This window comes from Tinamus guttatus, unplaced genomic scaffold (assembly GCF_059628265.1).
Source record: "Tinamus guttatus ecotype Peru unplaced genomic scaffold, ASM5962826v1 Tinamus_guttatus_pri_ptg000915l, whole genome shotgun sequence".
NCBI lineage: Eukaryota > Metazoa > Chordata > Aves > Tinamiformes > Tinamidae > Tinamus > Tinamus guttatus.
Genome location: NW_028289449.1, coordinates 69,376 through 85,649, shown reverse-complemented (window position 1 = coordinate 85,649; position 16,274 = coordinate 69,376). Strand labels below are relative to the sequence as shown.

The 16,274-nt window shown below is 41.1% G+C and overlaps 1 protein-coding gene across 5 annotated transcripts in view; it reads right to left on the bottom strand.

The window, feature by feature from the left end:
* Nucleotides 1-16,274, bottom strand: part of SGSM2 (small G protein signaling modulator 2) — a 46,389-nt gene that overhangs the window by 20,669 nt on the left and 9,446 nt on the right. For all 5 annotated transcript variants that reach the window (XM_088538005.1, XM_088538007.1, XM_088538008.1 and 2 more), the window contains exons 3-5: nt 5,005-5,167; nt 2,521-2,682; nt 107-174 (exon numbers count right to left, since the gene is read on the bottom strand). In XM_088538005.1, the coding sequence (XP_088394131.1) occupies nt 107-174; nt 2,521-2,682; nt 5,005-5,167 (393 nt within the window). The remainder of the gene's footprint in view (nt 1-106; nt 175-2,520; nt 2,683-5,004; nt 5,168-16,274) is intronic.

The following is a 16,274-nucleotide window of genomic DNA, read 5'->3' as shown; positions in this document are numbered from 1 at the left end:
ATTTGATACAGAGCTAAAAGTCACCTTTAATAACACTGGCCTAACACAAAACATTTCAAGAAATAATTTCTTCAGCATAACAAAAAGTAACACTGCAAGAACTTACCTAAGAGAGAGGCAAGTATTGGGCCACAAACAGGGTCTGCCAGTAAAGCTTCTTTTTCATAATATTTACTAGGAATAAAAGATTAGAGCCCAGTTAAGATCACTAGTTGTATTTTTTAAAAGCTCCTGAACTTGCCTGGTAGAGAGAAAGCAGTTGATTGGATTACCTTGACTTCACCAATGCATACATCTCTTCTGCAAGTATTCTTTAATGGAGCTTGCCTAGCTCGTGTACTGTTCTTCAAAGAAGAAATTTTGTGCTTCATTTGCACAGAAAGTGAGAAGTCCTTAATCATCTTTATGGCCCTTCCCCACAATTAGTTCAACAAACCTACAATCCAGAGTTTTATACTTAATAAAATATCCTACTTTTGATCCATTTTCTGCCCTGATCCACTGTGCTATCCCAGGCAAGTCATTTTATCTTAGTAGGCTCATTCTGTCTCATCTATTTTTGACACTAAGCTCTTCAGAAGCAGGAGCTTGTCTTTTGCTAAATGTGTTTACCCACTATATTCGATCTGGGGCTTTGGGCACTAATGCAATATAAAGACAAATAGTAAATCTCTGCAAGCAATTTTGCCAGTTTTCCCCAGAGATCAAGAGTTCCACATGTTTTTAAACATCTCTTCCATTTGTAAAGAATATTCTTGAAATGCTGTCAAAAACAATGAAATACTACAAATAATAGCTCTTGCTATGACCTCAAAACCTTTCTGTCACAGCCAGACAAAAATCACAGAGCCCAAAATCAAACTCTAATTTCTTGAACTATGATTATCTCCTGCTCTCTCTTCCACTAGATGGGGCTCAAATCTAAACACTCTTCTTTTCCTAAAGAACAGAAGGGCTGAAGGACTTAAACACACATCACTGAAGCAGGAATGTCACAGAGAGGCACGAGAAAAAGCCATTTGAAGAGCTACATGTTATTCAGTGGAAGTCAGGATCTCAAAAAATCAGACAACTACAATTAGTAATGAATGCATAGTGATTCATAGTAATGAATGCAGGTAAATAAGACTCTTGTCACATTTGCAACTGAATTATGTGGAAAAAAAAAATCCTTGTATCCGTGTATGCCTGATACACTGGGCTGAAATGCCTTCATTAACTATATCTATGGGACACATCCATCCTCACTGACCCTTCTACACAAAGTCCTTTAAACAATTTGGGCTAGATATCCCAGAGGAGGAGATTTCTCTTTCTTCCATTCTCTTTTTCTTCTTTAATTGCAAGATAGACCATGAAAATAAAGCTGATAAAAGCAAAATAGTATGGCAAACTTACTTAGAAAATACTGTGGGAATAAGCTCCTCTGTCTGAGCTCTCTTCCCTGTTCAGAGCCACAGGCTTTGCACAGCCAAAATGCGTCCTCTAGTGCAGAACACTTATAAGAGGAGAACCACTTGCAGCACTGGAAGTAAGGTGCTATGCCAGCAGATTATAAAGTATTTTTCTGTAACCAGACCAAACCAAACTTCAGTATTGGAAGGAAACTTTCTCCTCTTATGTGAAATTGTCCCCAGTGTGCTCTCTAATTCTTCTTTAACACTTACAGGAAGGTGGGAAGGCACAAACGGTAGTTAAGAACCCCTGGGGAAAATGAGACAGATGATGGCAGAAAGTGATGATAGAACAGAGAGGCGTCCTTTTCCTCTTAGATTCCCTGTGGATTATATCCACAAAGCACTGAAGCTCTTCTCTGGCCTCACATGGGAAGAATCATTTTATACAAAGCTTTGTGGGTTTTTTTCCCCCGAAAAAGGAAACGGGAGTCATAGAACCTTTCTGCACAACCTGAAGACTGCATCTGTAGCTCTTCGTGTTCTAAGCTCTTTACCCCTCCTTTCAGCCACAAGGAGTACATTCTTTCCTGATGGACCATAGTCCAAAGAATTGTTTTCAAGTGAATGTAGGCGAATTAAGTACGCATGATCTATTAGAACACTAAGTTCTGAGGTCCAAGTCCCATTAGAAGGCAGGTACCTTTACTTATTTACTGAAACCAAGCGGAATTAAGTGCCTAAGCGAGTGTAAAGGCTCAGGGCTTTACACACCCTTGAAAACACTACCCTTTGTGGTAGCACTGTTCAATATTTTGCCTACTTTAGAAAAATCAAGTTAAGAGAAGGCTTTAATAAACTGCAACGTGCCTTTTAACTTTTTGACTGATATCTGAAGAGCAACATGGCATTAACACCTTTTGCAAGTCTGAAACTCTTAGAGATTCAAAAGAGATGTACAGATGTAATATTTTTTGTTTGTTTGTTTTGGGTTTTTTAATGACTGTCTAGCTCCTTCTCTTCCTATCAGATCTATTAAGTTTGTAAATGACTCTTGAAACTTCTTTTTGAAGAAACCTGAACACATTTGTCCATCAATTCTCTGTGCTCTTTACTCTTTCCTTACCTGCAGTTATCAACGATATACTGCACAATTTTGTCGAGGACTTTCTCAATCAAGGCTGTTCGAACCCATATGTGTTTGATAGCTTGAGGTGTAAGGACAGGTGTTTTGCTTGTAGTTGATCCCTGCCTCTTGAGGGATTCTTGCCCATTTGGCTGATTTTTCCTGCAAAAGGACATTAAGTGTCAGAGTTCAGACTCTCTTCTCACAGGAACCCCTCCAGTGAAAGACTGCATGGAGAGGTGTTTGAATACAACACATACACCTGGCATCTGAAAGCCCAGCATCTGAGCTTCTCCCAAACTCTCAGCTACTGTAGATTGAAATGAATAGGCAAAAAAATCTATCTCAGATCATGGGCCCCCAAAAGAATAAAAACAGGAAAATGCAGTCTTCTGCAAAGACAGAAAATAAGTTTCCCTGCAAGACCTAAAGAATCTCATCAAATAAATTTTTACACTTAGCTGAGAAACCTGCAGGGAGGATGGTAAGAAGACTCTCATCTTCCAGCTTTCTCCTGTATCTTTGAACTGAAGCTAGCCATAGCCTCAGAGGGAGCACAGATGCTCCAACATGAGATATTTCCACAGACACCAGAAGCACCCAGTAGAAATTGTGATAACACAGGCAGAGCTGTTCCAGGGAGCTCCTGTTACACGATCATCAGACAATCCTTGGGCACAAGGCCATCGCCTGACTCTCTTCTATAAAACACTAGGTATATCTATAGCACATTCTGCGCTAGTGTTTGGCAGTGAAATCCCATCTCTTACCACCTACAGGATGAAAACAAGACAGCTAAGAGACAAGCAGTATCAAGCTGAGAAACCAGAACTATAGTAATTGAGCATTCAAAGCCAGCTGGGGGCTTGCTTACAGCCAAGACCCCCTGCCTGCTCCTACAGTATAAGCCAGCACAGTAATAGGCCCAATTCAGAAATGGAGAGATTAACACTGCCTTTTAGTGACAGGAGAGTAAGCTGGCTATAAAAATCAGAATTACTTGCCAAGCCTGTCTGTAAACAAGAATGCAGGGACTGTTCAGCAAGGTGCTCTCTGAACCATGTTTCTTCGGAGTTATCTTCTGCCAAGCAAATCCACTCGACCCCATGAGTCCAATGAAATCTGCTCACAGGAGCCTCTCTCCCATGCCTAAACCAGTGAAATGGGTAGGGCATTTTCTCTGTGTCCTGGTAGCACGCTGAATACTTTTCAGGTCTGACACAATCTAAAGAATTCAGATGTGACAGACATGCTGCTTGCCTTACTATAGCTGACTGCAAGGTACAAATGCCACGAAAAGCTTCTTGTCAGCACCAGGCCACAGAAAATGTGTTTGTGCTCTGCTTTGCTTTTTCCTGCTGTCTAGCAAAGGAGCTGAAATGTGAGCTTGTATTCCCTTCCTTCCTCCGTCCCTGCTAGTTTTGCCTGCGGCATCAGTTATGTAAGACAAGATGACAACACTGTCATATAAAGAATACCTAGCATGCAGCAACAAGCCACAAATGCACATTTTTAGAAGTACCAGCTGGTACCAGCTACGCACAGCCTGCTGCAACTGCACTGATGGGCACTGCCCTACACGCTCTCCTCCTACGGCTCCCATACCCAAGGCATACCACGTGGTGAACCGTTCCAGCCCTGCTCCGGTCTGGCACAGCATCTCGTGACGGCTCCGCATTCTTGCATCAGGTAACGTAATGCAGGTGCAGGGAAGGGCACACTACAGAGGTGAGCACTGCACAGCTTCCTTCCTCTGTGCATACTTTAAGTTTGCTTTCCCTCTCCATCTCGCTCTCTGCTCCCAGCTCTCTTTCCCACTCAATTTTCCCCTTAAAATTGCTGAAAAGACAACTCAGTTTTGCTGTAATGAGAAGAGTAACCCTGACCTCTCTAGCAAACTAATCTACTGCAGAAAACCCGCTCTCAAATTATCCTGTTCTTTGACAGCACTCAGGTCCCATGTCACAAACGTATTCCATTACAAGTACAAAATACAATCTTTTGGCACAGTCTTGGCTGAGGTCTGTATTCCTGCTCTGCATTTACAAAGCCCCTCCTCTTTCATTAGGCCATGACAGACCCCTGCAAGATAACACACACATGCAGTGATAATCCCATCTCAAGAAACACACAACGCTAACATCAGAGGAACCCAAATGTGCTTAATTGTATCCTAAATAGTCAGAACCACATGAGAAGTTTTTACTTGCAGTGCTCAATTCTAGCAAGAAGTTTGGGCATTTAGCTGTCTCATATCTTGACTTCAGCTAACTGTCAGTTTGATGGAATTGGTCACAGTTATTCTTCCTTACGGTCTCTTGACAGACTGACACTGACTAATTGACTAAATGACTAACTTTGACTGACAGTCAACATTTTTAAAAATTCAGCTACTGTCTATTTTCCAAGCAGTCTCTGTATCCCTTCCACGCTGCACACACATTGTACGAATTTTGCTGATAGGCAGACCACAGCCTCACCTACCTGCTTTCTACCTGCTGCTGCAGTTCCTGCACTTTCTTGCATATGTCTCCAGCTACTGCGTACGTCTTGCCAATTTTGGTGAACAGCGCAGCTACCTTGTCGGTCCGCAGGAAGCCGGCAGCCCTGCGCTTCAGCATGTGCAGGAGACACGCTTCCACTACACCTGCAAGACAGGGAAGGAGAGGAAGTTATGGGCACTGCTCTTCAGTCTGCTCTCTGCTGAACGACGTGCAGCGACACCCGCTGATCAGGTCTGGGAACAGAGAGGGAGACCAAGTCGCAAAATCAGATGAATACAGGTATGTGCCTAATCTGCAACAGAGCACTTCAAAATTTGCAGTTCATGTCAGTTCATAAATGAACCAAAGAACTGAAATGCCATGTACCAAATGATTGTGCATCTTGACATGGTTGGATGTAGAGTCTGGACAAGAAGCAGGAACCATCAGTTACAAGAAAAGAATGCCACTGATTAGAAGCATTCTAAAGAATTGGCTGTGATTCAGACATCTCTTGGCCTTGTGCCTCATAAGGAGCTGCAGAACGGTCTTCAGGAAGAGATGACATCACCTACGATGGATGTGAAGTTACTCTGCAATCATTTATGAATATCAAAGATGCCTGAATAATTAGGACATTTGCTGGACAAAAATTGTAGAAGCTACTGGACAACAAACTGGAAACAGAATAATTATATTTGAAAACATAATCCACTCCCCAAAGCCCTGGAAATTGCTACAAGACAATAAAGCCACAAAACTTGATAAGATAAGCTCACCTCCCAACATCAGTCTAGCCCATTATTCTAGTTTCGAGTAGCAACATCAAAAGGCATCAGAAGTGATAAGAAAAGATAGTAACACTATGGCCTAGGAGGGAACAGAGCTGCAGCCTTTCTGCTCACGGGGTTCACTTTGGCACATCTTATTGTACTCTACTCTGCAGGTCACCAGCAAAACAATAAAGACCACACCTGCTTCATATCAGTCTTGCAAGACCATGCAGCAGAAATCTAACAAGTTTTCCTGTAAACTGCTGCAGAAAAAAGAAATAGGACACGTATTATGGCATGAAAACAAAATCAAAAACAAGCCTTCCTCATCTACCAGTTTTTAAATCTAGATTGCAGATGACTCATCCAATCAACACTGTTCATTAAAAAGGTATGAAGGGAAACAGACCTGTCCACTCCGAGAAAACAAGACAAAATGGGGTGTGTGCTCTCAGCGAAATCGATTCAGGCAGGCCGCTCCGCAGAGAGGCGGCTGGGCTCGGTGTGAGCAAGGCGCTCCTGTGTTTAATGATAGCAGGCACTCCTGTGGTAAACTGCAGTTAACATTGCCACATTAAATTTTCATCACAGGCAACAAATGGCTTTCCATCTGCTCTGATATACACTGCAACCCTCAACTTTTGGCAGCTAATAGGAAAGAAAGCAGTATTTTGCTACACTTCTAAGCACAGTCTTGTCAGGTGCTGAGCATTTCCTGAAGACTCCCACCTCCTCATTGTACTTAGCGGCCTCCAAACCCATGGCACGAGAAAACTTATGGCTGAAGCAGAACTATCTTCCCGGCTTGGTCCCTGAAGCCCAACTCATTCCTAGGCATAAAAATATAAAAACACCTCCTGCATTTAGCTGGTCAACAATCTACTGCAGTCTGGGGAAATCACAGGATCTGTTTGCACTGAGCAGCTACAGCAAAAAGGCTCCCTTCATTTTCAGCACTGCTGCTCTACTTCTTTTTTCTATGAGACTGAAGGATTACCTGCCAAATGAACAAAAACATTAAGAAGAGCATTTGTGACACATTAGTAACTTCACATTTTGTGTCTTATCACTCTGAAAGTCGTCTCTGGCTTTCTGTTAACATATCTCCAACGCATCCCCTGAAAGAACAACCACTTACTTGTAGAGTACAAAAAAACCCAGCTCAAAAAGAAAAAAAAAAAAAAGGAAAAAAAAATGTGTTGCAGGATAACCATACCACTGCTTTGTTTTCAGCTGTGAAGGTAGATATGTTTTTAAGCTAAGTGACGCTGGATAAAATCTAAGAGAAGACAGACTTTGTATGAAAAGACCCTATAAGACAGCAGGGTAACAGCGGAGTTCAGTACTGGGATTTTGGGGATTTTTGGATTGTTCATTTTTAACAATTTTTATTGATATGAGTAAGCACAAATCCTGTAATTCTATAACCTGAATTCAGGCTCTGTGAAATGGAGATTGCAACATTCTCTCTCCTTCTTCATCCGAGTCCTTGCCTTTACGCCTTGCTGGAGCTAGCTCTGAGCTCCCCTGGAAGCGCTGCCGCAGCGCTTCTTACTGCTCTCTGCAGCCCGAATCCAGGGGACTCCTAGTCCACGAGGAGCAAAACCAAAGACCAGCTGGAATACTGTGGAGCAACAAAGGAACGCTGCAAACGGTCTCTGCTTTTGCAGACTTGCTCTTTATCTCTAGGACATGAGCTTGATTGCATCAAGCAAGGCCACGGGGCAGCGAGTCTGACACTCGCTCCCACACTGGAATATTCGCCAACCAGAACTACTGACTCAGAAGACAACCGCCCCCTTGCTTTACACCCATATTCTGTGCAAAAACATGTGGGCAACAATATTCCCTGAAAGAAGCACTGGGAAAAACATGCACATCCCTGCTTCACCCCTTTTAGCCACCAGTTTATACCAGGGAGCATCTGCTGCAATCAAAGGGCATCCGTAGGTGGCAAAGGCAATGCCAGTTTGCCTGTGCTCTGGCACAAGCGGGAGCCCAGCGCTGATGGCATCTCTGCCAGCCAGGCTGTTTCTGCTCAAAGGAAGAAGGAGCATCTGCGCATCTGCCACCACAGCCGCGGCGGGGGCGAGCGCTGCCTGGCTGCCCACGGGGCTCTGCGAGGCCAGGCGGAGCGGCGCGGGAAGAGCGCTGAGCGACGACAGCGCAGGGATGTTCCGCACGGCAGCCCTGGATCCTGTCTAGCAACCACCACGGAAACTCTCCGCCCAGCCAGTGTTTTGCTCTGCCTTTCAATTCAAAATAAAGGAAAGGGGAAAAATAAAAGCAGCATTCCGGATGCCTGAAGCAACACAGTTAATTGGTTCCAAATCTTAAATGAAGCAACCTGCCTTTAAAAATAACTGCAAAGAAGTGCATTGCTGTTTCTAAGGAAACAGGCTCTCTTCCCACAACGCTGTCTTTTTTTTTTCTTTCTCTAAGACAATAAAATATTAATGAAACAAATTTAGTGTAAAGCACAGCAGGTCCAGTTTTAATTATTAATAAATGGAGCAGCTGCCATGGAGGACAAATTCCACAGTGACTGTCCCCCAGTATTTAATTACTCTATTGGGACATTTCTTGTCCCAAGAGCTTGGTGTGACACCAGGAGCCAGCTGACTGGAAGGAGAAGCCACTGGAATTAGCCGCTAGATTGCCAACTCTCAAAATACATGTTCAACAAGAGAGGTTAATGGACCATGTCCAGGTCTACCTGTACTCTGTCCCAAGGTCTCTGATCATGTTCTGTTCAGTCCCAGTCACTACCTTTAGCACCTTCAAGCCACTTCATTCTCCTCACCATCACCCATAGATCGAGGCTAACAGTGTTTTCTTTCTCCCAGTTTTCTTTTAGGGCTCCTCTGTACAAGGCAATTATTTCAGAGGACTAATTGAATTCCAGAGGAGCTTTAAATTCACACCTGACTTAATCTGAATGAGGCTGGACAGGCATTAAGCAGAGAGAGAAAGGGCTGTGGAAGCATTATTTATGGGATTTATTTAGCAGGTAAATCTTTCTTTAGACAGGAAAAACCACTGCAACTAAATACCTTGTTTTTATGGGCACTTCACAGGGAACAGAATTCATGAGGTTGAAGTGTGGAAACAAGTGAAGGGAGGAAGATAAAGACAAGCAACCATGTTCAGAGTCTCCAGCTGTTGTTGTTTTACCTGTCTGCCCAACTTGAACCCAATGCTGTCACCAAGCTATAGCAATGCAATTCACATTGATGCCCGCTGAAAAGGGAAGGTGCACACACATAGGCTGCGAACTGTCTCCACAACCCATACGTTAGAAGCCATTAACTGTGGTCCTCTTATTTACCAACACCATCTGCATGGTCTAAGCTATGGATGTCTGCAGTTCAAATTGTGCCCATTGCCTCTTGCTCTCTCACTAGGCCCCACTCAGAAGAGTCTGGCTCCATTTTCTTTGCCCACATCTCTCCACCACCTCTCCCACAGTTGGGCCAGTATCTGGATAAAGCACCTCTCTCACCTGGAAGCAGGATTTTATCCAGCAGCAATTAGTGGGAACAGAACGTCTGAGGCTCTGTGGTGAAATGTGTAAACTGACCTGGACTCAAACTGCTTGTGTTTAGCTCTGCCACACAGCCTAGACGCAGACATCATATTTTCAATAAATTTCTGGGATAAAAGATATCTAAATGGATGATTCCATCCATTCACTTCTAGAGATAACTCTAGCTGGGAAGCATCACGGTGGGAAGCTGGTTACTGCTGTTCTCTAAAATCTTAGCCATTAAGCTATAAGAATCTCAACACCCTTCAGAAAATGGAAGTGTTTCCATTAAACTCTATTAAGGGTAAATCAAAATAATAGAGGTTTCTCTAAATAATTGAGCATGATACAATTTGATGGCTCAAGACTAAAGTAAAATGTTTAGCAGAGTGCTCTAAAAAGCATGAGAGATTACATTTCTTTTCTTAAGCTAAAAACACATGCAGTTCACAAGCTGCTTCAGATTTCACACCAGAGCTAATATATACTTTTTTCCTCCCACTATAACACTCTGCTCATTACTTAAAAGCATTCACTTTTGGAATGCAATCAAAAAGCTTTTAAAATAGTGTTAAAAAGAATATATGCCTTTCCTCCAATTACTAAAATCTCTGGTACTCTTTGGGCTAATATACGTAGGAAACGAGGTAGAATTTTCAAACTATTGTATGAGCCTTGTTTATCACTGAAAATGTTCTGTTTCTAATAGGAATAGTAATATAGAGAGGTTTATATTATGTTTATTAGGGACCTTCATTTCTGTAGTTAATAAACTGCATTTTTTAATACAAAATGCCAAGGTTAAATAGTCAAAAGAATTAAAACTATACAATGCCTGTTTGATCATTTTTTATTTACATCTATTTTCACAAAAGTTACATTTCTGTGAGCTAAGAAAAAAAAAGAAAAAGGGGAAATTTATATCAGACCCTAGCAGCATGGTGTATTTAGAAGCCTCAAGGCAGTATCATCTAAAAAACCCAAATCATAAAGCTGCTCTTCCTAATGAGCCTGATTTTCAGTGGAACGCCTGCAACTCTCACTGACAGTGATGAGAACAGCTCGTTTTGTAGAAATTCAGAACCTTCAAATACAGGGTCCAGGATAACTCCTAATCAATTCCTGTGCCTTTCAAATTTCTGCAAGTATTTTGCTGATATGCTTTAAACACGAGGGACAGAAAAGTTTTCTATCAGGAACTTATTTCTCACCTTAACAACAAAGATGAGCTTCCCACATTGCTGATTTTTTATATTCTTCTGAAAAACTTACTGTCTTGAGGCATGCCACATGATAAGAATGTCACCATTTAAGAAATAGATTTCTACTCCACATAGTTGTTTTTATTTTACTGTCATGAACTTTAATCCAATCTTGTGATTTAGGGCCATGAAGAAAAAGATTTCTGACTCATGATTTTTCATTGCTTGTGGAAAGTAATCGTGACGTTTGGTGACTCTGATAATTGCCTGGATTTCGGGTCCTGAATGAGAAAAAACAGAACACAAGCTCCAGATTCATACAGTCATTGGTTCCTAATTAGATCTTCTCTTTCAAACAGAATTAACTTTGTGCAAAAGGGGATAACAAGTCATCATAAAGCCAATAAAGTCCCACAACTAAGCATGTTTTGATGTTAACCCTTACATAAGCAAGCAGTTAGATTCCTAACTAGCACTTCCAGGTACTTCTGCAATTCAAGCAAGCTCTCCCAGAAATACCCCAAATAATTTGGTCAAGAGGGATCACCAGCCAGATTAACATTCAAAGGCTTCCTTGCTTTCCACTGCCCACTTTGTCAAAAATATTTTGTAAGACTTTCAGCTGAAAATATTTGATTTTATTCCTATAACCATTCACGAGGACCCTGGAACTTAACTAGTCTCAGCACGCGGTGATCTGCTCCACAAGGTTCAGCCATATAATTGCTTTCCTATTTTATTCCATCTATTTTGGAGATGGCAAACTCACCTGCTATGCAAAGCTGAAGTGACACCTAATTAAAGCTGGAAAATGACTGCTAAATTTGTCAGGAAGTGCAATCTTAATTAACAAATGTGTTTTGCAGATAAACTGTACATTGTAAAAAGATCCAGGAACCATTCTATTACTCAAAATTCGCCAGGCTTTTCAGTGCGAAGAGTCGTTGACCGATACAGAGCAGTACCAAATAACATTTTCCCTCAACTTATTCTCCAAGAAGGAAGCATCTTACACTGCCAAATTGTATTGCCTTCCCAAATTTGTTACTAGACAGATTATGACATCGGTTTTGCTTTTCTTTTTTTTAGAGTCTTGATATTTAAATACAGCATTACCCAGAAAGAACAGTAATTTGCTTTGGTTACTAAGAGAAGAAAAGCAATATGCAAAATGGAACAGGGGCATGGAAATGGAAACAACAAAACTCAAGGTTAATGCCATTAAATCCGGACAGGTTGGGCAAGCCAAGCTCTCCAGTTTTTTGTCAGACAGGCTCTCTTCTTTGAGGGGGGTAAATCAAAAATATTAATAACTGGGACTGGCAAGAAACAGTGCAAGCCCAGCCTCCAAGTATCAAGCAAATAATAAGACAGGGGCTTTGCTGCTGGTCTTCTTTCAAAGAATAGAACATTTTAAAGAATTTAAGCTTGGTTTATTCGCTTTCTTGTTTATAAGTGGTTATGTCACACTTGATTTTTTTTAATTATTTTTATTTGTTTTTAAATCACAGTGGTTCTCTGTAACCTTGAAGTCCATAAACCTTCTCTTTTCAAATAAAAGCCAAGATTCTCATAAGAACACATGGCTCCATATACTTGAAATTTTTCATTAAATAAGGTAACAGCATTTGTGCTCTGGGAACACAAGTTGATGGTTTGATTTCATCTTTGATACTGAAGTTCAGCGAACAGCCTCTGTGCACAGCCCAGACCCTTTGGAGGGGAGGCAAGAGGATAACATATTTGAGCATCTGTGCCACCATAACAGTCTGAACAGAAAGGACTGGGATTCTGAATGAACAGGAATAAATGATGCAAATCAAAGAGGCACTGGGATCTACAGACCTGCCTTTCCTTCACAGAAAAAAGCCTAAGTAGCTTGCTATAATAACCAGAGAAAGCTGCTTGAAATATCAGACCAAAGCTTCAAACATAGCACTAAATATTGTTCTACAATTCAGAATCAGAGCTGGTCTTTTAAATTTAACCACAAAGGCATTCTGTACTTTTTAATTAATGGGTTTAATTACTGGTAGAAAGTTTATTATTCAGGCAAAAAATAGCTTTGCAGGTAGCTCAGCTCTAATTTGAATAAAAATCTAGTTGAAAGACAAGTTCTGTGTTTACTGCTAACTAAAAAAAAAAAAAAAAGGTAGTTACATTTATTTTGATAAGCAGGCAAAACTGTATTTTCATCTAAACAATGTACATTTTGATTCTGGTATATCTTCTCCAGCTTTCAAAAAACCCACCTGAAGTTTAGGGCAATTATTTTACAGCATGAGAGTCTAGAACTATTCCATTTAATACACTCAAAATATTTATTCAAAGTGAAAAAACTACTAAGCCTAATTTCAAACAATCCAAAAAAGCTTTAAATTATAACTCAGGCCAAGCACAGTCAAATCCTGACAGTCAAATCCTGCAAACAATACTATAATTGCAAGTCATTTCAATGTTCGCATATCTCTTAAACCAAACACACAGCGAGTATTGAATATTTTGCGCAATGCTGAGTTCAATTTGTCAGCATCATGGCTACACTTAAGTGATAATTACACCAGTCAGAACAATACACTTAGCTTCACTGAGGGAGAGATCGTCTGGTCAAAGTATGTTTTCAGCCTGGGTAGTTATCAATTTACGTTTTTAAGTAGTAAGACATTTAAAATACACTCTATATTTAATTAATATTGTTACTGGAGCAGTGCCCTTTTGGCATCATAATGAATTCATCAAGCTTGAAGTAAACACCATATATATGGCTTCCTTTCAGTGTTTTTTCCAATAGAAGGAAATCCAACAGAAGGAAAATCCCTTTGTGTTTTGGGGAGTTTTTTTCTCCTCCAATGAATAATATATTCAAATGGAGCAAAAAGAGTTTGAGCCATCCAGGACAATTATTACAGCTCTGCAAATGCAGTAAACAAGCAGAATATGAAGTGCATTAAACAAATACCACAAAGGAAATGGATCAGAGCCCAGGGTAATAAATCTCCCCTTATCTGCTAGTCAAATAGTTGATTTAGCTATAAAATATACCTGCCTCAGTGCAGGAAGACAGCCCTGATGACGAGGAGGCATTTACCCAGAGAGGTGGAGCTCGGAGAGCAGCACAGCCACGAAAACAGCCTGGTTCATCCCGGCTCTGCGCAGCTTCATTCTCAGTGCAGGAGTACTGCACTGCATCTCCATGCTTCCCAAATCTGTCAAGTTTACAACAGAAAAGGAACAACACCTGACAGCTGAACAGCTGTCCCATCATTATCTTTTTTCCTGGGTTCCAACAGTCCATTTCTGCCTGTCTTACTTTGCTTGAGACTGTAAATTCTTGGAAACAGGGCTGATTTTGTTTTCAGTTTGTACAGTACCTAGAGAAAGGGGAAGGAAATGTTTTCCAGTCTGTGAGTGAGCTCTCTAATATTTTGCTTTTATATCAGTAATACATTATACACTACATCAACCTTTGTTCACACAAACTGCCCAAGCATGACGTCCGGAAGAAAGGTCTCTCAATGGTTTGTCATTAATGCATAATTTCAAAACAGCAATTCTAGGCTCCAATTTTCTGGTAGTGAACTAACAGCATGTTTAAGACAGCTTTTTTACTCACTGAGACTCAGCTCATTGAGACTCAGCAGAGAGAGACAAAACAAAAGCTTTTCCCCACCTCACCTTCTCCCCTCAAATAGAAAAGCTAGAACGCCTGGTAAGAACACCACCACTCACCCAAATTTTGGGGAAGCTGGTGAAATAAATAATGGAGAAAGAGCCCTGGCAATTTTTCCTGGCTTGCAGAGAAGGCATGCATCTGAACAAGTAAGGCACGGTCCATACGCAAAACAGTGTCAGCTACTGTTACTAAGGAAACGGCACCAGATAACCCAGGCTAAAAACATCCGCACCCGGCTCCCCGCAGAAATACACATCCACTATCACGAATATTCGAGTAAGTCTCATACTTGGGATTGTGCACAAATTCTAATCAAAGAAGATTTCAGCTCTGGTTCACTAAAAACAAAGGAAAAAAATAAAAGGACAGCCTTTGGACAATACAGAGCCTTTCCTTGCCAGTGCTGGGAAGGAAAGGAGTTCAACAGCCCTGTCCCAACTAAGAGTGGTCAACAGTGCTGATGGAAAGCTCATTTCAAGGTGCACTTAATGACATTATGACTACCTAAAATCCTGATCTCACTCTTGTCTCCTCCCATACACTCACGATCTCTACTGCAAATCCTGCTTGAGCAAAGTCCTTATGGACTGCCTCCATATGCTGTAAATTGTACATGCCAGTGTGATCACTCACCAACTCAGGGTGATTTCTCCCCAGCTCCTATAAAGTAGTTGTTATAACAGCAGCATATCTGAAGTAGGCTAGTAACAAACCATCAATTTAGCTTTCTCTACAGGAATATTGCTGCAGAGACAGAGAGAGACAGTGCACACACTCAGCCTTCAAGTGTATTAAATAGGGCCTGGCAGCAAATATATGTCTAAGGTCATTTGTTCCCCAGTGGATCTAACATTAAAGCATCCTGCTGCAGAAAGGAAGTCCTAAGAGGGAGGAAAACCCACCAAGAAATGAGCTCAAGTTCAAAGACTATGTCTGCTAATTTAGCCTAATCTTATCTGCTCAAGACTATTCTTCAGAAGCAAATAGATGAGGGAATGAGACAGCTGAATGAAATCTCTACAGCATGATGCAGTAGAAGCATCAGCATTAGTAAGTGAACAGGTTTCCTGTCAGCTGATGTGCAGTCTATAAATTGAATACCCTGTATACAAACAAGTTTTTAAAGCTAGAACAAGCATTTTAAAGGTCTCTGGGTTTCTAGCAGTAACCAAAAGAGACCCAAGGCCTCAGTAAGAGAGCACACTGTTTTCTCTCATTCTTCTTTAAAATGCTGCTAAAAATACATATCCTTACAGTAGTTCTCTATCACAGTCTCATACTTCTCTGCAAACTCCTTTGATAGCCTGTACTATTAAAAATAGTAAAAGCCTATACAAACACCTATCCATCCCCAAACGCGCAGACAAGGAATACCCTACTGTAAGTGAAAATGCGTTTGCACCATATCCACAGGATTTCTATTTCATTCTCGAGGCCTTTCATATGATATATGTGGAGTTTTTACTCCAAAAAGAATGTTTTCTTAATCCAGGTGCAGAAAAACACTTATATTTTTCCAGCCTGACTCATTCCGCCTGTCTGCCACCGTCCATTCAAGCACTGTGAGTAAAAGAAAGCAAACACTTAAGGGGTGGCATCACTGCCTTCTCTCCCCAGTGTAATTCAGAAGGATTTTGCAGATAGTTGGGAGGCTTTGCTCTACTTCAAAAGTTCCCCCCCCCCTTTTCTTTTTTTACTTTCTGTCATCCCAGTATGGCACATATTAGCCACATTACACCTAGTATAAAATGAACTACTGTTGTTCTGAATCATAGAACTAAAGCTTTTAGAAATTTAGAAATCAGATGGAATGGAAGAGTAACTGGAATGTAACTAGGTTACAAACCGGGCTGAGAACAAATACAAAAACATCTGCATTCTTTTTTTTTCTCTCCACACAAGGATAAAAACATCAACACTGTTTTCGATCTCTTAGATCATGCAGGAGAAGACCTGAGATTATAAGCAGTATCATCATGGTCACAGCAAATCTCTCCCACTGGAGTAAAATTCAAGCGACCTGCACAGAGAGGTTATTCCACAGGAATCAGCAAGTGCTCCTCTGGGTCCCAAGACTGGCTTTTCCTTTAGGATCTC